General features: G+C 37.5%; 1 protein-coding gene across 1 annotated transcript; it reads right to left on the bottom strand.

Annotated features, from left to right (window-relative positions):
• Positions 1–17,108: 17,108 nt before the first annotated feature.
• On the bottom strand, positions 17,109–22,536 carry LOC113715975 (uncharacterized). The gene is made up of 7 exons (XM_027240277.2): positions 21,598–22,536; positions 20,312–21,167; positions 19,990–20,144; positions 19,424–19,517; positions 17,949–18,032; positions 17,369–17,438; positions 17,109–17,283 (listed from the first exon to the last, which is right to left on the bottom strand). Exons 1-7 carry the CDS (start codon positions 22,534–22,536, stop codon positions 17,109–17,111), a joined length of 2,373 nt encoding a protein of 790 aa, XP_027096078.2.
• Positions 22,537–22,961: the final 425 nt, after the last annotated feature.

Consider the following 22,961-nt stretch of genomic DNA (forward strand, 5'->3'; position numbering starts at 1 on the left):
TCCTTTTGGACGTCCGACATGAGTGATCTGTTTTTGCTTCTTCTTTTGGTTGATTTGCATTTCATGACATATTCGTATCTGATTCTTTGATAGGCAAAAACACTTATATTTGAAGAAAATTAGATAAACATTTCAAAGTACTTTGTGATCATCAAAACCAAGAATAACAAAGGCGTAGATTGGTACAGAAAGAAAGAAAATATAAGTTTGTTATAGTGTTGCATAGCTCTGAAATTACACAATAGTGAACATAAACAATCATTTTCATGAACGTGTTAGAAAATATAAATGTTGATTAATAACAGAGACACTTACCTTTTTCTTCAATGGCAATCCCCATTCACGGGGTTGAGATTCCAGCACAAAATTTTATTAAATAATAAATAAAACTAACAAAAGCTCGATAAGGACCAAACCTGATCTCAAAAATTAATGACCAAAAATAAAAAAGAGGTACTACTCCCTTACAGATGAGAACGAACATAATAAAAAAGGAATGCTACTCCCTTACAAATTGAGAACAAACATAAGAAAATAACCTACAATCTAACAGTAATGTTGATTGTATACTCAAAGGTAATTGACTAGCCGAAGAAGAAAGGAATCTGAAGAAAGAAGAAGAAGAAAATCACCTTGGACCTGACATTGCACGAGCTAATTGGTCGAAACTGATGCCATTGTGAAGCACCTTGAATCTTAGGAATAAGGATTATAAGAAAACTAGTGAAAGCACGAGGTTGCTGGCCTCCCTTAAAAAATTGTGAATTGCTACTAATAAATCATCCTTGATAATAGACCAACAACACTGATAAAAGCCAACACCAAATCCATCTGGCCAGGAGCGCTATTCAAATTCATTGAAAAAATCACCAATTTAACCTCCTCCAATGAAGGGAGAGTGCAAATCATTTCATTGTTTAACTCATCAATCTAAAGTAACTAAAAAAATAGATGGGGATCCACATGACCCTCCCAATCTGAAGAAAAAAGTTTAGAATAAAAATCCACTACAGACTACTTTATCGGATCTAGCTCCTCTAACCAAATACCCGATTCATTTTTCACTCTAGAAAGAAAATTGTAATTTCTTTTATGCTTAACACAAGAATGAAAAAACTTGGTATTGGCATCTCCTACCTAAATCCATTTAACAGAAGTTTTCTACCATCAAAATTCACACTCAATTGCAACCTCTCTAGTGTAAACTACTTGCATCCCCAACCTAGTTTTAGATGCCTCATCCCTTAGGAAATCATATTCATCCTCACACTCCTTCATATGAATTTTAGCCTCTTTCACCTTAAAAAAAATCTTTCCAAAAATCTGAGAACTCCACTGTTTAAGACGAAGTCTCATATGCATCAACTTGTTAAAAAATAGTTGCATCCTTGCAATCGAGACAAGAGCTTCCCAAGCCTCACTTTGTGAGAACCCGTAAAACCCTAATAATTTTTCTAGGGTTTATCCCCTGTAATAGCATGTTTTCTGCATTTTCCGGCTTAAGAAAATTTTCCTGGTGAATTTTATGAGTAATTATAGTTTTAGATGATTTTTCTAGTATTGGAGAGTTTTTGAAAAATTAAGAATATATAACGGATGTGGGACCCACTAGTGCGAAAAGTTCAGAAAAAGTCGGCCAATTAGGTTAAGTTTCAGATACTGGTTGAAATTTATCGGGTGTTAAGAGATAAGTAGAGGTTGAGATGTGATTGATGTGAGAGAGGCTTAAAGGATAGAAATGCTTTAAATGTAGTGACAAGTGTCACTTGGTGAATGGTGGCACTTGTAGGACAACTATTCATTTTCTTGACTTTTTGACCAATTGCTTAAATATCTCAAAAATCACACAAAATTCATTCTTGTCTTCAACTTCTTGGCCGGCTCTCTCTCTAGGAAAAGAAAGAAAACTTCTCCAATTTTCAAGCTTCCAACTAGCTCAAATCCTCCAAAACAATTGTTTAAATTTGTTTCTACTCCATAAAATCCCTCCATTTGGTGCTAGTAAGTGATTTTGTGGAAGTGTTCAAGGAAGCTAAGGTGTCCTACAACTCTCCCTCTCTTGTGTTCTAGGTAAGTGGTGTTTGAACTTCCTCCTACACTTAATGAAGCTTGAGTTGTGCTTAGTGGAAGCTAAAGTGATGACCTTTGTGATTTATTTCTTACTTTTGGATGAAATGATGAAGTTTTCAATTTAATGATGATTTTTCTGGTTTAATTTGATCATGAGGTTGTGGCTGTCCATGATGGTTGGAAATGATGTTTTATGACTGTAGTAGGTGTAAATGATTGGTAATTGCAACCAATTTTGGATTTTGAAGGAAATGTGAAAAGTTAGGGTTTCATAACCCCCTTTTCTGTCCGGTTTTGTATCATATGGTTAGATGCCGAATTGGCCTTTGCTTAAAACATAAAAGTTGTAGGTATTGATGTGTTTGAGGTGCTTGTAAAATTTCAGGTCATTTGGAGTAGTGTAGAGTGGGAAATGTCGAAATTACTATTGCTGTTCTGGGTTCATCAGGATGGCAGAACTGCGCCTGTCATTGGCTGTTTTGACTGGCATTGCTTTGGATTTGGTTGTTGAGGTCTTCTGATGAAATGTAGCTTGATGTCTTAGCTACCATATGCCTTTGGAATTTCTGAATTTGGACCTGTACAGACTGAGTTGTACTAATTACAGTATAGTGTAATTTGTAAACCTGCAATTAAGGTTCTGGTTTGGTATTTTGCATATTTGACCTAGTTGTGCTAGGAATTTGACTGAGTGACTTTCTACATTGTTGTAGCCCTGTTTTTTAGCTTCTAAACGGTGGGTCTTGCACCCTTATCCGATAATCGTAGTGAAATCGGTGCCATTACCGCAAAATGAGGACAAAACTGTTTTTTTTGGGCCAAAGCTAGTTACTTTACCAAAAATTTCTGGTTGCCTATGATGCTTGTATATGTTTATAAAACCCTATTGGGGTTGTGATTGGCATTGTTTTATGACTCATTATCGAGTCTCATTGTACTTGTTTGCGTGTTCTAGGGCGTGACGGTGGTTCACGACGCACTTTTGACCGCGGTGTATGAAACATCACTTATTTGCTTGGTGAGTATACTACTCACTTAAATGTTACAATGTGGCTTTGTTATATGTGAATTTGATGCCTTGAAGGCTTATTTGGCTATTGGAAGTGATTGAGGTGAGGGTGTACTTGACCGCCCTCACCCCCTTGTGATTCCATTCATGACTGTTTACCGTTTTACTGAAATACTGCACTTGCTATATGAGATATTGAATTCCATTCATGAAAAACTGATTTGGTGTCGTTTGGACGAATATCCAACGGCCTTACTGTATTACTGAGCTCAACCCCGTAGGTAGTCAATTGAATCGAGCCGGCGAGGGTTTGGTCGTGAAAATTGACATGCCACGGGGACTGTACTGGGAAATCTTGTAGTAATGAGACTCTTGGTTCCGGTATACTCGAGTATTACCAAAAGCTACTGATTGGAGTGCGGGCCCGGTTGGGGGAATGTTGGGTGGAAGGAATGGAAGTGAAGTGAGGTCTACGGTTTGGTACTTTTAACATTGACGGAGGGTCAATGAGGTTGGATCAAGACTGTAAGCGTGGAAATGGGCTCTTGAGAGCCGTCCGTATCCTTTTACCGTTGTGTTTCATTCCTTAATTGTGTATTTTAATTGAAAGGTCATGCTATATGCTCTTTGTTGCTTATGTGGTAGTAACTCACTGGGCTTAAGCTCATTCCGTTCCATTTGTTTTCCTTACAGGAAAATGACCACTTTTGGAAAAGATTGTGTTAATTGGTTGTCAAGTTGAGCTCATGTAAATGTATCTTTTGAATAGCTCTGTGAATGAAACCCTAATGTGTATTGGGTTAATTTTCTCTTGATTGGCAAACCGAACATGTATATTCATGATGAATGATTTTTGTGGCATGCCATTTGGTTGTAAATGTTGAATGTCAATGTATGTATATGTTGGATTGATGTTTGGTTGAACTCCGGATTCTGACGTGTCCGGCACTGTTCATCATCGGCTTCGATTTTCATTTTTTTTATTTTGTGATTTTGACCTGTTTGCGCGTGTTGGTGTGTTCCGGAACGTAGTAGATCGATGTAAACTGATCCATTAGTCCTGGCGAGAGCTAGGCAGGCAGTCCGCTAACCCCTTTGGTTCGCCTTAGGGGAAGGTGGGGCTGTCACACACTTACTATTTGAATAAAAGTGGGGTGTTTCCGCCAAACATTAAGGAATTTAAATGATGACTTTGATTTCCAACTGATCCACACATAACCAGCAAAAGGCAATGATTCGACCTTCCTCAGGTCAAATGCGAAACCCGAGTAGTATCAAACAAATCTGCTCGAGCACCATTAGTCAACATCCTATCCAACCTCTGCCACACAGAACTATTTGTCCAACTATAGGGGCTGACCATCAAAGTTAATAGACGAAAGACCACAATTAAACATACACGAATTAAACTCATCCATTTTCCTAGTATTAGCCGGGGCATCTCTAACCCTCTCTATAGCCGAAGATATAACATTAAAATCTCCTCCTACCATTCATGGTGACTGAGAATCTAATCGTATATCCTCTAGAGCTTGCCATAACGATCTCCTCCCCACTCGAGTACATTTTGCGTAAACAACTGATAACCAAAAGGAGTAACCAAACATAGAGGACACATTGCATATGAACCATCTGTTCACCATTTCACTAAAATCTAATGAAAATTCATCAAACCACAGTACCCAAATTTTGCCCTCAAGGAATGACTGATCTTTATCAAACCGTAGCAACAACTTAATGTTAACTAAATGAGAAACCTTAGACATAGGTTCCAATAAAACTAATAAACAAACATTATTATTCCTACACAACTATTGTAAAAATTGCTGTGAGTCACGATGAAAAACACCCTGTATATTCCAAATTGACATATTAAATTCATTTATCGTTAAGAACAAGGGAGGACTTAGCTTGAGAATGAAAAGATGCCATCTTCTTTTGATAATTAAGGGATCTGCCTAGTTTCTTTGCAATTTGATTTAACAAGTGCACATCTTTCTCATCAACAATAGCTGAACACGGACAGTCCAAATCCAATAAATCCATGCTTCACAATTTGAGATTGAAATCCATAAGCTGCTGCACTGACATAATATCATTAAGAAGATTTGAGGATGACATTCTTCGAGTTATAGGAAAAATCCTTCAAGCCCGCATCAGTGGCAAAGAATGAGAAATATTAGGTTGCTGAAAACTCTCATTGTCTAAGAATTTAAGATTTCAAAAGGTTTGAAATAGCAAGATGATCACAATCTATATTAGAATCTGTATGCTCTCCCTCCAATATCACCTTTTTAGAAATTTGTTCAGATGTTGCTATGTTTCTTATTACATGTACTACACCAAATTTAAGTCTGAAATGGGAACAACATCCAAGTTTATTTTTTCTTCCAATCCCTTGTCAGGTAGAACAGGCGAATGATCTTTACTCAATGAATGGGATTGCTTTGAATCCTCCTGTTCCTCTGAAGACTCGCCAATATGAGCTTGTTGTATCACCTTTTCTCCATCAAGCTTATCATAAAAAGTTTTGGAAAGGACTTTATCTTTGCCTTTATTCTCTTTGAGAACATATGTTTGCGGCAGCACTTTCGGCAACTAAATAGCAGCCTTGACAGGCTTCAAGGAGGGATTATTTTTGAAACATTCTGATTTAGTATGCCTAATTGTCTAACAAAAAGGGCAATATGAAGGCCAATCGTCGGATTTCACTCTCTGGCAATGACAAAAATTCTCATCTCCTATCCAAATATGCCTATTTGGCACTTTAGTTGCATCAATTTCTATCAACACACAAGCTATAGATGGTAGCTTAAAAGAAGACGTTGCTGAATCCACTTGCAATGACCATCCCAACAGAAAACCCAGTTTCAACAAATATTTCATGTTAAAAAAAGGTAGAGGCAAACTAGGAAAATTCACCCAAATAGGTGCAATGGACAATTCATGATTTGATTTAAAATCCAACGTCCACTTGAAAACAGTCACCGATGAATTGTTAACAAACCACGTCCTCCTTACAAAGATTCTTGTATAATCCTCCTCTAAAACTAGTTGAATGATCACGTGATTAGAGTCAAGCAACCCTACCGAGCATGATCCTTTAAGGCTGAGAGAGACAAAATTTTCTATTCACCTCCATTGGAGACCTGCTGAAAGCAAACCTTATTGAATGAAATCTTATCTATCACCAAACTATTGAGTATTGTTAGCTATAAACTAGCAACAAAATAAGAGAAAAATAAAAAATAAAAATTCAAAGAAAATAAATCAATAAAGCACTAATCCTCAACAACGGTGCCAAAATTTGTTGGGTGTCAAACCAGTAAAAATAAAATTCCTATTCTAGTAATATGAATTCAAGTGTAATGGTGAGTAGGGTCGTATCTACATAGACTGGGTGATTTATTTCTTTGTAAAGATAATAAATAAAAGAGGGTTTGTGGAAAATAACCTAAATAATTTAAATAAAAATAATAATTCAAAATTAAATAAAACTAAATCAACAGTAGACTACTTTCTAGTCAAAAGTCTAATCTCCGCTTTGGTGTATTTTACTGATCATCAATACAAAGTTAAAATTCATTTATTTGTAAATAAATTAGTTATGATTGTCAACAAGTTCTGACAACTTGCCTCTCCTTACTGTTTCTATATTCACAACAAGCTTTGTGACTATTAACCTAGTGACAGTATTAATAATTAGGGAAGTTACCAATTCTAACCAACAAACACACAAGTTCGATTTATTTGATCTAGATTATATATTTATATGACATAAATTTGAAAGTTTCTATACAATCAAATTATATCACCCGCTACAAACACTAAAATCATTAAATAATTATGAATTTTATATGATAATAGATTATTTTGTCAAATCAAATAAGGGCCCTTCATTCAATTCAATCAAAACAATCATATTGATAAAGAGCAAAGAATATATAAATACTTATAAACAAATGAAACAGTAAAACCAAATTAAATCTCACAGTATTATTGAATCAAAGTTTTGATTATCCTTCAACTAGAGATAAAGTTCAACCAAAGAAAAACTAGGCTTTATTATTAAAGATAAAAGAAGAAAAAGAGTACCAAGGCCAAATAATAAATGTTTCCTTCTGGCTTATTTCATTTCTTCCTTAATGTCTAATATATATCCTGTAAGTCCCAAAGACAACCAAGAGGGGGGGTGAATTGGGTTGATTAAAATCTTAACCAAATTTATGCACTTTTTCTTTAATAAAAATTTACCTTCTTTTCTAGTAATGATCAACCAAGTAGATTAGAAGACAAGAGCAATATTGATCAGAAAAAAACAAGTATAGATAAGCAATGAGAATTTTATTAAACAGAAAAGTAAGATAGGGAATCAAATCAAGTGTCTACCAAACTATCCTCAAACTTGAAGACCAATCACTAGGTTGAGCAACTTCTCTTTGATGAAAGAAGATCAACTAGATGTACAATGGAGGGAGCACTTCCTCCTTACCCTAAGCCTCACTTAGTCAAGCTAAGAAGTTTTACAATCACTCAGAAAACCCTCAACAAAGCTACACTAAAGACCCTTTCAACCACAAAAGAAATGCTCACAAGAAGTTCACACCACTTTCAAACAAATCTCGCTTTGAAGACTATTTTCTCGCTAAAATATTTCTTGAGATCTTGCAAACAAAGTGTGCAAAAGTCCCTGCTTGGTTCAGACCAGTTTGATTTTAAAGGGAACCAAAAATGGGCTTCATCAATGCTTCCAACGGATAGAAGGCAGCTGAAGAGTCAACTAGCAGTTGGGGCTGTCGGACGTCCGACGATCAAATCATCGTCCGAACCAATCGTCCGATGCGTTTGTTTCGTCCGACAGCACAGCGTCCGATCGTTGGCAGAGAGTTGGCAAGTCATCTTGGAATTTTTCGGACGTCCGATGCGGTTGATGTGCGTCCGATGGCAAGTGTCCGATCCTTCCGGACGTCCGATACTTCCTTACGAGCGTCCGACAGAGCTTCCTTCTTGATGTTCTTTATCCTTTCGGACGTCCGACAGAATCCTTACGGACGTCCGACATGAGTGTCCTGTTTTTGCTTCTTCTTTTGGTTGATTTGCATCTCATGTCATATTCGTACCTGATTCTTTGGTAAGCAACAACACTTATATTTGAAAAAGGTTAGATAAACAATTCAAAGTATTTTGTAATCATTATAACAAAATTGTCACACTTAAAAGACTGTATCTTTGATCGGAACAAAACAATAACTAAATTTGTTTGTATTATTCCAATCTTGTTTGCCACATCCAAAGCATCGTAGACTGGAGTCAATCAAACATATGCTTTCCTTGTTCCATCAGGCCTGATCAAAGTGTTCACTTTCTTGGTCTGTATAAACATTTCAACGAACTTTTGTGATCATCAAAACCAAGAATAACATTCTCCCCTTTTTTATGATGACAAAACAAAAGTTTGAAATGAAATTTGATGATTGCAGTATAAGCTCTCCCTTTCTCAAGAACTCCCCCTTATTTAGTGAATCATAAAATTTTGAAAATTTTGAAAAACTCCCCCTCACTTGGCTGCCCATCCGAGTTAAACAATTTTCCAAAAATATGACAATTAAGCATATCAGCCAATCCAAATTTAAACAATCAATCCAACATATCCAACATCACCAATCATCAATCAACACCAATCATCAATCATCAATCAATCCAGTCCTCTCCCCCTTTTTGTCATCACAAAAGGGCAACCAATCACATCAACACATCCACAAACACATTCATCAATGAAAACCAAATTCATTGCACCAAAATACTTAAACATCCATAAACACAGTCATCATTCAAAATACTTAACATAAACATACAGTACCAACAAGAAAAACATTACAAATGTTGAACATTACAAACACATAAAATAGACAAACAGAATGCAAATGTCCTAAGTAGTGAACTATGTGGATCCAGGTGTTCTTCGAGAGAGCTGATATTGAGAGAGGTCTTCCTCATCAGTTTCTTCATCATCTTCAGCAGCTTCTTCAATTGGTGCCTTGTCTTTGTCTGATGTGGAAGGGCCATGAGGAGTCACAGGAGTTGATGAATTCGGATCTGGAACTGATGAACCTGGATCAGTGGTTCGAGGTTCTTTGTCATGTGAGACTTCCTCAACCACAGGTGGGGGAAAAAGAAGGTTCTTTTTGTCTAGAAAGGCAGTTTGTTGCTCAGAGGACATGGTGAGCATTAAGCCATGTTCTAGAAGAAGAACATGCTGTTTGAGTTCATGAAAAAGCTCAATCACTCCATCATTGGAGGAGGAAGATGCCTTAGTGGCAGATTTCCTAAGATGAATGGGAGTGAGTGGAATAGATGAAGGATCATGTGCAGCCTTAGACCTATGTTCACTGGACGATGCCTCCTTATAAGACCACATATTATCTTTAAAAACAAGATTTTTCCTTTCAAAATATCATTTGGTAAAGGCATAAGAAGATGCTTTTTTGGGACAAACACCTAAAATTGAAACTTTGAAAAACTCAAAAATCTTTTGAAGAAACTTTCCATAGGATAGTTTTCTGCGAGAGTCAGTGGTATAGCGAAGTAAAAACTTGCACATGACAAAATCAAAATCAATCCGAATTTTTTCTCGAAAACAATAAAAGAGGTACAACTCCATTTTGTTTGCATCAGTTCTATGGCCATCAGTAGGCACAAGCAGGTTTGAAATGATAGAAAAAATAATTAAATTCACAGGGGCAAGATCATTCAGTTTAGCATCAGCAGGGGAGGAAAAACTTCTTTTAAAATAGGTCAACATTTTAGCCCCATCAAAATGATTATCAGCATTAGGGTGCTCTTCATAGGAAAAGAAATTTGCAATTTTATTCTTACACCCACGTTCAATGGTAGTATTTAAAATGGAATTCACAATTTCAGAATCAAAGATTAAATCTACCCCATTAACCCAGGAAAAGATTTCAGTTTGGTCAGAGCATTTCCTAAGATTAGCAAAAAATTGATGAAGCATTTCAGGATAGTAAACATTTGGCATAGAAATGATATGCGACCATTTCTGAAAAGCAAACAACTTCAGAATGGGTTCTAAACCTATGAGACGAAATTCAGAAGGGTTTACAGTGCGTTGAGGGATGACACCTTTCTGGGATATCAAGGAGTGTTTGTCTCTTGCTGTATCATCAAAGAATGTAGGGGGAGGGGCTGATTTTGGAGGCGGTTGAGAAGATGTTCCCTGTCCAGATTCAGGCTGAGAGGAGGGTTGTGGTGTAGGCCGTGACATTTGACTCTTGATAGCTCCCCTTTTGAAGCGTTTGGATGTCCGTTTGACAGTAGGAAGATCCTCATCCTCATCCCTGAGTGGATGCTTGCGTCCGGCAGTAACCTTTCCTCCCCTTAGATTCACCATTGTGCGAAATGTGTGGAATGAAGGATGCAAATGATGCACACAGCAGTAGGGAAGTGAATCGCACAGAAATTTTGGGACAAAAAGGCCTTGATCAAGAGTTGTCAGAGCAGTTATGAAAGAGTAGGGTTTTGAGGAAAATTTGGGAATTTGTGAAATGTTATGCGATTCGGTGAAATGATCAGGAGAAATGAATCGCAATCAGTCAGAAAAAGTTTTGTTTGAGTCAATTGGAGAATGAGAGCTTCAAAATGGTACGAATTTGAGAGTGAGGGAAGAGAGAGTTTTCGTCCGAGAGAAAATAGAATAGGAAGAGTCTGAAGCAAATGAGAAAGAAAGTTATTTAAAAAATTGATCCGTTGCACTGTCGGACGGCCGAACGAAGTTGTGCGTCCGACAGCTGCGTCCGAACAGGCGCAATCTGGAAAATGGCTGAAGAACATCATCGGACGTCCGTCATCTTCTTTCGGACGTCCGAAGACCCAAAAAAAATTAAGATGATTTTTCGATTATTCCTAATTTTGATCTTAGATGAATGAACTGATCTAATGGCAAAACTTTTGTAAAAATATCAACAAATTGATCTTTAGAACAAACATAATTTACACATATTTCACCTTTTTGAACAAGATCACGAATAAAGTGATGCTTTATATCTATATGCTTTGTCCTAGAATGATGAATACGATTTTTGGTCAAATTTATAGCACTAGTATTATCACAGAATACAGGCATGCAGTCATACAACAATCCAAAATCATTCAAAGTGTGCTTCATCCATAAAAGTTGAGCACAACATGCACTAGCGGCAATATATTCCGCTTCGGTTGTAGACAAAGAGATTGCACATTGTTTCTTGCTAAACTAAGAGACTAAACAATTTCCAAGAAAATGACAAGTTCCACTAGTACTCTTTCTATCCACACGACAACCTCCAAAATCAGCATCCGAATAACCATATAGTGCAAACTCATTAGATCTAGCATACCAAAGACCATAGTCTAATGTACCTTTCAAATACCTAAAAATCCTTTTTACAGCATTCAAATATGATTCTTTTGGACAAGATTGAAATCTAGCACACAAGCAAACAGCAAACATAATATCAGGTCTACTTGCGGTTAAATAGAGTAGGCTTCCGATCATACCTCTATAATGCTTTTCATCCACATGATTACTTTCTTCATCTTTGTCAAGCTTTGTAGAAGTGCACATTGGAGTTCCAACTTGCTTTGAGTCCTCCATGCCAAACCTTTTCAGCAATTCCTTGGTATATTTTGCTTTATTTATAAAAATTCCCTCAAGAGCTTGATGTATTTGAAGTCCAAGGAAGAAATTTAATTCTCCCATCATACTCATTTCAAATTCACTTTGCATAGTGGTGGAAAACTCCTTACATAGATACTCATTAGTAGCACCAAAAATAATATCATCAACATATATTTGCACAATAAGAAGGTCATTCAACACTTGCTTAGTAAAAAGTGTGGTGTCCACAACACCCCTTTTGAAACTATTTTCAATCAAAAAACCACTTAGTCTTTCATACCAAGCTCTTGGAGCCTGTTTTAGACCATATAAAGCTTTAGATAGTTTAAACACATGACTTGAAAATTTTATATTTTCAAAACCGGGAGGTTGATCCACATATATTTCTTGATCAATAAAACCATTTAAAAAAGCACTTTTAATATCCATTTGAAACAATTTGAAGCCTTTAAAGCATGCAAAAGCAAGAAGCATTCTAATAGATTCTAATCTTGCTACGGGAGCAAATGTTTCATCAAAATCAATTCCTTCTTCTTGTGCATATCCTTTAGCAACTAATCTGGTTTTATTTCTTACAACAACACCTTTATCATCCAACTTATTTCTAAAAATCCACTTTGTGCCAATGATAGGTTGATTTTGAGGTCTATCAACAAGTGTCCAAACTTCATTTCTCTCAAATTGATTAAGTTCCTCTTGCATTGCCAAAATCCAGTTTTCATCCTTTAAAGCATCATTGATATTTTTGGGTTCAAAAAGAGAAACTAAAGCAAAATTGTCAATCAATTTTCTAGATGAGGAACGAGTGTTTACCTTCTCGGATGGATCACCAATTATAAGCTCTTTTGGATGATTTTGGCTGAATTTCCAAGCCTTGGGAAGATCTTTGAGTGGATCATCATTTTTGTCTTCATCTTCCTCTTCTTGATCATTATGAACTTCATTTTCCATTTCAGTTGCTGCTGGTTTAGAGCTTCCTTCATTTCCAATTGATAGCTTTTCCATTCCTTCTCGAACACCTACATCATCATCCTCACACGAACTTTTGGAATTATCATCATTGGTTTCGTCAAATGTTATATGTATAGCTTCTTCAATCACAAGAGTCCTTCTATTAAAAACTCTATATCCTCTTTTATTCTCACAATACCCCAAAAATATTCCTTCATCAGATTTTTTATCAAACTTACCAAGATGTTCCTTTAGATTCAAAATAAAGCATTTACAACCAAATACTTTGAAATAACCAACCGTAGGTTTCTTATAAAAAATCAGCTCATAAGGAGTTTTCTTTAAAATAGGTCTCAAGAGTATTCTATTCATCACATAACATGCAGTGTTTACCGCTTCAGCCCAAAGATATTTAGGCAACCTACATTCATTCAACATAGTTCTAGCAGCCTCTTGGAGAGTCCTGTTTTTTCTTTCTACAACACCATTTTGCTGTGGAGTCCTTGCAATAGAAAACTCATGTGTTATACCATTATGATCACAAAATTCTGGAAAACCATAATACTTGAATTCCATCCCATTATCACTTCTAATCCTAACAATTTTTAACCCAAGCAGATTTTGCACTTTAGCAAACAATGAAGTAAAATTCTTGAAGGCATCATCTTTATGAGCAAGAAATATCACCCAAGTGTATCTAGAATAATCATAAACAATTACAAAACAATATCTTTTACCTCCCAAGCTAGTAATTTGAGTGGGACCAAATAAATCAAGATGCAAGAGTTCCAAAGATTTAGAAGTAGATACACACATCTTTGGTTTAAAGGAAATTTTTGTTTGCTTCCCAAATTGACATGCATCACATATTTTGTCCTTATCAAAACTGATTTTTGGCAAGCCTCTAACCAACTCCTTTTTCGAAATTTCCTTTAGTAAATCCATGTTAAAATGACAAAGTTTTCTATGCCACAACCAAGGATCTTCATTTGAAGCTTTAAGACATTTTAAACTAGAAGAATCAACTTTATCAAGAATCACAATATATGTGTCGTTAAACCTCTTCCCTTTGAACACAACATTATATTTGGGATCAAGTACAATGCATTCATGCTTTTTAAACAACACATACAAGTTTTTATCACACAATTGACTAACACTAAGCAAGTTATAACCTAAGTTATCAACTAAGAGTACATTATGAACAAAAGTTTCACCATCCTTACCAATATCACCTATTCCAATTGTCTTAGCTTTCACATCATCACCAAATGTCACCTTTCCACTTGATTTTGATTTCAGCTTTATGAACAAAGAGGGATCACCGGTCATGTGCCTTGAGCAGCCGCTATCAATAAACCATTTGGACTTGTTTGATCCTTTTTCCTCATTATTTCCAATAGCCATGAAGGCCATTTGAGCTGATTCTTCTTCTTCTTCAACTTCCCCTTCGGAGTTGCATTCATTCCAAATAATCTGAAAGTTGTTGAATCTTGGCTTTCGATCAGCTTTTCCATCTTTCATCTTCTTCATGGGGCATTCATTTGCATAGTGTCCAATCTGTCCACATTCGAAGCATTTGTCCAACTGCTTCTTGTTGAAATCTTGTTTTCCTTTGTACTTTGCGATAGATGGCTGATTCTGGAATTGATTGTTAGGTCCTCCCCTTCTAAACTTTCTTTTATTCAAGATTCTCTTGAAGCCTCTGGTGATGAGAGCAAGATCATTATCATCACCATCCGAGTCTTCATCATCCAAGTGAGCAGTATCATCTTCACCTTGAGTAGTCTTTAGAGTAATGTTTCTTTTTGCTCTAGCATCCTCTTCCTCCTGCACTTTAGATTTCAGTTTCAACTCATAAGAGGTTAGTGAGTTAATGATAGATTCAATAGGCACAGAACTTAAATCCTTAGCCTCCTCTATTGTAGTCACCTTATTTTCCCATTCTTTGCCCAACGCATTGAGAATTTTCCTGTTCTTCTCTCCCAAGGTGTACTCTTTGCCCAACACCTCGAGATCTTTGATCAAGTCAGTGAACCTGCAATACATTTTGTCAATATCCTCAAGAGGTTCAATTTTAAATGATTCATATTTTGTGACCAAGATAGCCTTTTTCTGTTCTTTCACGTTGTCACCACCCTCATGGATTTCTCTTAGTTTATCCCACATTTCTTTGGCCGATTTGCAGCCTTTTACTCTAATTGATTCATTTGAATCTAGGGCACTATAAAGAACATTCATGGCCTTGGCATTCAATGTGAGGTTAGTCCTATCTTGAGCATTCATTTCAGCTCTCGTTTTTTATCGAAGTGAACCTGTTTCTGCATCAAGAAAGTTAGCTTCATGCGGTCCTTCACTCACAATAAACCATAACTCAATATCAATAGATTGTAAAAAGATAATCATCCTTTCTTTCCAGCTAACATAGTTGGAGCCACTAAACATGGGAGGCCTAGTAACAGATTGCCCCTCAACAAACATAGCATGACTGGTTGTCATCTTTACTCCAAGCCGTTAGAGCTTAATCTCAAGGAGACCAAGCTCTGATACCAATTGTAAGTCCCAAAGACAACCAAGAGGGGGGGTGAATTGGGTTGATTAAAATCTTAACCAAATTTATGCACTTTTTCTTTAATAAAAATTTACCTTCTTTGCTAGTAATGATCAACCAAATAGATTAGCAGACAAGAGCAATATTGATCAGAAAAAAACAATTATAGATAAGTAATGAGAATTTTATTAAACAGAAAAGTAAGATAGGGAATCAAATCAAGTGTCTACCAAGTTATCCTCAAACTTGAAGACCAATCACTGGATTGAGCAACTTCTCTTTGATGAAAGAAGATCAACTAGATGTACAATGGAGGGAACACTTCCTCCTTGCCCTAAACCTCACTTAGTCAAGCTAAGAAGTTTTACAATCACTCAGAAAACCCTCAACAAAGCTACACTAAAGACCCTTTCAACCACAAAAGAAATGCTCATAAGAAGTTCACACCACTTTCAAACAAATCTCGCTTTGAAAACTATTTTCTCGCTAAAATATCTCTTGAGATCTTGCAAACAAAGTGTGCAAAAGTCCCTGCTTGGTTCAGACCAGTTTGATTTTAAAGGGAACCAGAAATGGGTTTCATCAATGCTTCCAACGGATAGAAGGCAGCTGAAGAGTCAACTAGCCGTTGGGGCTGTCGGACGTCCGACGATCAAATCATCGTCCGAACCAATCGTCCGATGACAGCCAAGTTGAAGTTCGGACGTCCGATGTGTTTGTTTCGTCCGACAGCACAGCGTCCGATCGTTGGCAGAGAGTTGGCAAGTCATCTTGGAATTTTTCGAACGTCCGATGCGGTTGATGTGCGTCCGATGGCAAGCGTCCGATCCTTCCGGACGTCCGATGCTTCCTTATGAGCGTCCGACAGAGCTTCCTTCTTGATATTCTTTATCCTTTCGGACGTCCGACAGAATCCTTTCGAACGTCCGACATGAGTGTCCTGTTTTTGCTTCTTCTTTTGGTTGATTTGCATCTCATGTCATATTCGTACCTGATTCTTTGGTAAGCAACAACACTTATATTTGAAGAAGGTTAGATAAACAATTCAAAGTATTTTGTGATCATTATAACAAAATTGTCACACTTAAAAGACTGTATCTTTGATCGAAACAAAACAATAACTAAATTTGTTTATATTATTCCAATCTTGTTTGCCACATCCAAAGCATCGTAGACTGGAGTCAATCAAACATATGCTTTCCTTGTTCCATCAGGCCTGATCAAAGTGTTCACTTTCTTGGTCTGTATAAACATTTCAACGAACTTTTGTGATCATCAAAACCAAGAATAACATATCCTATTGCTCACGGACTTTCTATTTATAAGGATAAGAATCTTCTTTCTAATATGATTCTAATAATTTATAATACTACTTTTTTTTAAATAAGAAATAATTTTTTTTATTTCATAAATGAATTTGAAGAAAACAGAGCAAGCAAATCAGGTTGCTGAGTACACAATCCATCCATGGATTTTAAGGACAGGTTCATATCAACAGAAGCTATGAAAGATGTGCAACTTTGCACAATAATTCACACCCTCTATCATGTTAAGTTAAAGCAAATTCATAGCCAGGTAAGTCTGCATTTTGTTGTTTTCTGTTGTATTGTTTCCCAGGTGACAGAATACTTAGTTGCTGAAGCTTTTCATTTTCTGCTTTCTTAGTTGTGAAACAAGCATTATCCTGTTCCAGCTGAATTTCTTTCTTTTACACGGTATCCGTCTCCGCAGATATCATTTCGTGTAGAAATCCGTATCTTGCATGGTCCTGCCACTCAGATATTGTCCAGATGACCAAAGTTAAGCTTTTGTTCTACCCTGCCCAATTGAACAATTTACACTCAGCATAAATGTCATGAATGCTCAATGCTATAATTTTGCAGTTTGATCTCATTGAGATTGGATTCCAACAATAACTCCAAAAAATCAGCATCTCCAGATTCTCTTGCCTGCATAGCTAAGCTCTCACTCTGGTATTGCCGTTGTTTGGCAAAAAACCTCGTAGGGAACATGACCAAAGTCCCAGAGCTAAAGGAATATGAATGCCTCCTAACTCAACAGGCGCAAATTAGGGTAACCTAACTTATCCAATCTGATGTCCCCGGCGACCAACCTTGGCAATTGCGAAAACGAATCATAAACAATATTAGAACCTAACTCCGTCCCAATCTTAGATAGCCGGTCTGCAGGAACATTTGCTTGACGATAACAATGGGTGACGGAATGAAAAAATTGTCGAAAAACTAGCAACTCATCCAACTCTCGTTGCAAACCCTATGGGCATCTACTAACCCCCTTAACCATTTGGACTAAAACCAAAGAATCAGATTCCAAGTGCAAGCAACTGAAACCTCTGAAAACACACATCTTAACTCCAAATAACAAAGCCTTCAATTCTGAATGTAAGCTAGATGTCTCTCCCCAGTAACACGTAAAGCCTAACAAAAATGTTCCCGCATATCCCTCAACACCCCACCTCCACTCCTTCCCGGATTCCCCAACGAGCAGCCATCAGTGTTCAATTTAAAAATGTTCAAAACAGGAGGAATCTATCTAACTAAGATGACCTTATTCGGTTTCTTCCATCCAACCAGTGAAGCATAAAATCTTGGCCACGAGTATCTCCCAACTTCTATGTCCTTATAATGCAACTGGAAAATATCACAAAGATCTGAAAAAACAAACCTATGCACTTGCATGGCGTTCAGCACCTTCCCTTCCCACAATGTTACATTTCTTGCTTTCCAAAGATGCCAGCAAATCAGCGATGGCAATACCTGATAAAGAAGTCTAAGTAACTTGTTCTTAGCAGGCCGCAGCCACCACTGAATAATTGTATGTTTTATCATTGAAGGAGTGGCAAACGCACCAACCTCGACTTGAAACGAGACCCAAACCTGTCGAGAGATTTCACCAACACACAAAACATGATCAATCGAATCCAAACCAGGATTTTCACAACAAAAACATCTTGATGGTCTGCACACACCCAAACGTTGTAACTCTTCCATCAGAGGTAGTCGACTAGACAACATCCTCATCATAAAAAAAGAGATTTTTGCTTGTAGAGCTTGCAACCAAATATTAGTTGAGAAAATTGAAGTGTTAGAAACCTTTCGGAACAGATTATACGCAGAAGAAATGGTGAAGAAACCTGAAATATGTGAATCCCACACCATCCTATCAGGCTACTAGAATGAACATCAAGAGGTGGTATTTGCATAATCATAGAGACAATATTTTCCGGAAGCCATTGACGAAGCATTTGAGCATTCCAATGACCATTAAAAACAAAATCTGCCACTCTATGATTGCCAAAGGCCTCAACCCGCTAACACAAATGACCTTTACCCATCCAATTCTCATGCCAAAACTCTACCAAGCCATTCTGCAACAGCTACTGAATATGAGGATCTGCCAAAGACTGGCACTTGACTAATCTCTTCCAAGTGCACGATTGCAAAGTTTGAAACTCCGCTTCACAAGAATGCAAATTATATAAGTATTTAGAGTGCATAAATTCTGCCCAAAGAGATCTACGTTGTCTTAAAGACCACCATAACTTCAACGAAAAAGAGTCAAACACATCAGATAAAGCTCTCACTCCCACCCCCCTTCCGCATATGGCTTACACAACAACTCCCATCTAATCCAATGATATCAATATCCCCTCTCATCCCTTCCCCACAAAAAATTCACAAAAGCTTTCTCAAGGATACTTAGAACACCTTTTGGAGGAGACGATACAGCAAGGATATGAATCGGCATAGAAGGCAAAACACTTTTGAGTAACACCAACCTCCCTCCAGGCGAAAGAAGCTTCTCCTTCCAAGAGAAAATTCTCTTTGCAATCGAGGTACAGATATCTGAGAAATAACTACTTTTCGTTCTCCCAGAATAGCCCAGATATTTAATCGGGAATGACTTGGCATGAAAATCAGAGATTTGTGAAATAACACGTTTACGAGATACACTCAAAGCATCGTGATCAATAAGCAACTTTTTTGACGGTTAAGCTGCTGCCCAGACACACTACAATAGTCCTCTAATACCCTCATAACTTTCTGCATAGTACTCTTAATTTCACTACAAAAAATAATCACGTCATCCGCGTGACCTAAATACGTGACTATAGGGCATCTAGGAGGAACCTTAAAAGGAAGGAAACCTGACTGACCACTCAACAAATTCAGCATCCTAGATAATACTTCAACCCCTATAACCAAAAGAGCCGGCGAGATGGGATCTCCTTGACGCAAACCCTGAGTTGATTGAAAAAAATCACAGGGGAGGCCATTAATAAGAATCAAAAACCAAACATTGGAGATTAACTGCCAAATCATATCAATCCACCGCTCACCAAAACCAAACCGTCGTAGAACTTGCAACAAAAAGAGCCAAGATACTTTATCATAAGCCTTGGCCATATCCAACTTTAAAACTACATTTCCTCTACGATTAGATTGCCGAATTCCAGAAATTAGCTCTTGAGCTAGCAAAAAATTATCTGAGATTTGCCTTCCTTTCACAAAACCACTTTGCTGTGGCGAAATAATCTTAGGGAGAACCCGAGCCAATCTATCAAATAAGACCTTCGAGACCACCTTATTTATGAAGTTACACAAACTTATCGGACGGAATTGTGAAAAATCTTGAGAATTTACCTTCGGAAGCAACACAATTGAGGTTGAAGAAATACTCCGTGGCAGCACCTCACCACAAAAAAAAACTAACCAGTGCCGCATATAAATCCTCCACCACGATATCCCACGCACAAGTAAAAAACTTACCAGAAAAGCTGTTCGGGCCAGCAGCACTCTCACCATCCATAGCAAAAACCACCGACTTAACTTCTTCTATGGATGGAATCTCCTCCAAATTCTCATTATCTTGAACAGTAATTAATTTAGGGATAACATCAAGAATATCAAAGGATTCAATATAGGACTCAGACGTGAACAAGCTTCTAAAAAAAATTCTACCTCCCCTTCAATAGCAGAAGTTTTTTCTAATCATTTTCCACTAGTCGACTTGATGTGATGGATTACAGATTTACTTCGGCGTTTGGCTACCACAGAATGAAAATATTTAGAATTCCTATCCCCATCCTTTAACCACTTAAGCCTAGCTTTCTGTTGCCAGAACATATGCTCAACTCCATGAGAACGCCTTAGCTGGGCCTGTGCTTCATGTAACTCAACTAAATTGGCTTCAGATGCGTCATCATCATAACTCAACTCAGCTTTAAAAGCACGTTGTTCCGCCACTTTCACAGATTCAAAGATATCACCAAACACGTTGCGGGACCAAATTCGTAATGCTGCCTTTACTTTCCGAAGCTTTTGTGCAAAGATGTTTAATAGTGGGCCTGAAAATCTCCTGTTCCATTGGCATTTAATAACGTCTAACAACTCAGGCTTAGACGTCCAAAAATTCATAAAACGAAATGGCTTAGGCTTATCGTCCAAATTTGTTACAGCCGATAATAGCAATGGAGCGTGATCCGAGGGGTCTCTACACAAATGTTGAACGCTAAATTTCAACCCCAAGCTTGATGCACTCTGATTCATAAGCAACCTGTCTAATCTCTTCCATATATGCACCCTGCCATGTCTATTATTGCACCACGTAAATCTTGACCCCGAGTACCCCACATAAAAAATCCCAGCCTGAGACATGAAGTCCAAAAAATCCCAGCCCTCCTCTGGTCTAAACGGCATCCCACCCTTTTTTTCCTCCGCCGAGACAATAACATTAAAATCACCCACAATAAACCAAGCAGATTGCTTCGGTTTGTCGACAATAAGGCTATTCCATAATTGGACTCGTTCATGGGCCGTGCACTTGGCATGAACAAATGAGAAGATGATAGGCAACTCAAATAATGCGGAACTAATTTGTAATGACAAATGCTAACAAGATTCACCAACTAGACTACAGCTAATAGAAGAATTGTAAAAAACCCAAATGTCACCTGCAATATTAAAGATGGTGTGATCCATATTAAGTCTCATCCTGATTGAATGGATCTCTGCAGCTTGAATTTTTGGTTCGCAAATAGCAACCAATTGAATGGAGTGGTGGTGTACCAAATACTTCAGTCTACGAAAATTTGGGGCATGCGACACACCCCTTATATTCCAAAATAAAAAATTAATCATTGAGACAAAGTAGAAAAAGAATTCGAAGAAGCCTTAGCTTTGGATCGCGATGAACGATCATATTTAAATTGAACCCGAACTCCTTTCTGCTTGCCTTGTGACACCACATGAAAACTTTCCTTATGCTGGATCTTATCATTGACCTGTTGAATGATCGGATCGAGACTAAAAAATCAACAACCAAAGATGAGCTCGTAATATGCAAATCATCCACCACACCTTGAGCATGTATATCTTCATCCACCTCTTTTTCCCCCTTCGAAACACTAATCAGTCCCTCATCTATGCGGGTTGGGACAAAAACTTGCTGCTCAAAACTCTGCTTCGGATCATCTACAGGACAGGGTTGCTCAACATTATCTGTACCAGCCAAAAATTCCAAATATTCCGTTTGCTTGTCTGGAAATTTGTCTCCCAACTCTTCAAGTGCATGCTGAGGCACCATTGGCTGATTATCAGAACATGCACCAGTAGCAAGTTCTTTAGATAAGTCAATACAAATTTTAGGGCAGTCTCCATCAGCAGCACATTCTTCATCAAGAGTCGTAACTTTGGGAGCTGCCGAAATGCCTTCCTTATCAACAGCATCCACCTTATCCTTCTTAGAGTCATCCACCTTATCAATGATGTTATTTTCCACTCCTTGTCCAGGTTGTTCACCCTTACCGACAGAGCCCAGAACAGACGAAGACGGAGGTTGAAAGGCCAAATTGCCTTCATTTTTCTTGGAAATTAACGGCCTCTCAGATTTGAAATCCGGATGAAGCACATGACAATAATCCTGGGTATGTCCTTGTCTAAAGCAATGAGAACAATACTTAGGCATATTTTCCGGAATTAAAGCTTGCCAGAAACCTTCATGATCACCATTACCAATCCACACCCTCTGAGTAAGTTGTTTTAACAAATCTATTTCAACACAAACCCTAGCAATGCTCGGCCTTGAAGCCGCCATGGTTGCAGCATCAACAAACAATGGGCTCCCCAATACACTCACAATTTGGAATAAGCATTCTTTGTTAAAGTAATGCAACGGCAATTTTGGTAATTTAAACCAAACAGGAACCACAGAAGGCTCCTTGTCCACATGAAATGTAGGAGACCATTTAAAGACATGCATTGAAGCACCATATACATACCAATGCGGAATTACGAAAAAGTTTAGAAAATGATTTCTTCTGGAATGTGGGAGAAAGAAGAGGATGTCCTCCAACCTGGGGCTGGAGGACAGCCTGATTAGCCATCAAAGGCTAGTTGCTAGACAATCTTGAAAAAAATCTGCTTGAGAATGGAATCCAATGTAAAATATGGTATCCGAGAGAGAAAAAGCTTAATAATACTACTAAATAAGAAATATCGTCTTAAATAATCAACAATTCCTATTCCTATAAAAAAATGAACAATTTGTTCCTATTGATCAGCAAGAATCCCAACTGCGGGGTCCACATCCAATCTCATGACATCCAAACTTCTCAGCAGAATAAGACGTAGTCGCATCTTGTAGAACATAGTCTTCTGAAATTTCACATTTAATGCACCTTTTAT

Source organism: Coffea arabica, chromosome 11c, assembly GCF_036785885.1.
Source record: "Coffea arabica cultivar ET-39 chromosome 11c, Coffea Arabica ET-39 HiFi, whole genome shotgun sequence".
NCBI classification, from domain to species: Eukaryota; Viridiplantae; Streptophyta; class Magnoliopsida; order Gentianales; family Rubiaceae; genus Coffea; species Coffea arabica.

Coding starts and splice junctions, on each gene's coding strand:
- LOC113715975 (XM_027240277.2), bottom strand. CDS start 22,536: ATGCATGTCTTTAAATGGTCTCCTACATTTCATGTGGACAAGGAGCCT. Junction 18,033..19,423: donor TTTGTTGAGTGGTCAGTCAG/GTTTCCTTCCTT, acceptor CTTCTTTATCAG/GTATTGCCATCGCTGATTTG. Junction 17,439..17,948: donor AGGTGCTGAACGCCATGCAA/GTGCATAGGTTT, acceptor ATGTTCCTGCAG/ACCGGCTATCTAAGATTGGG.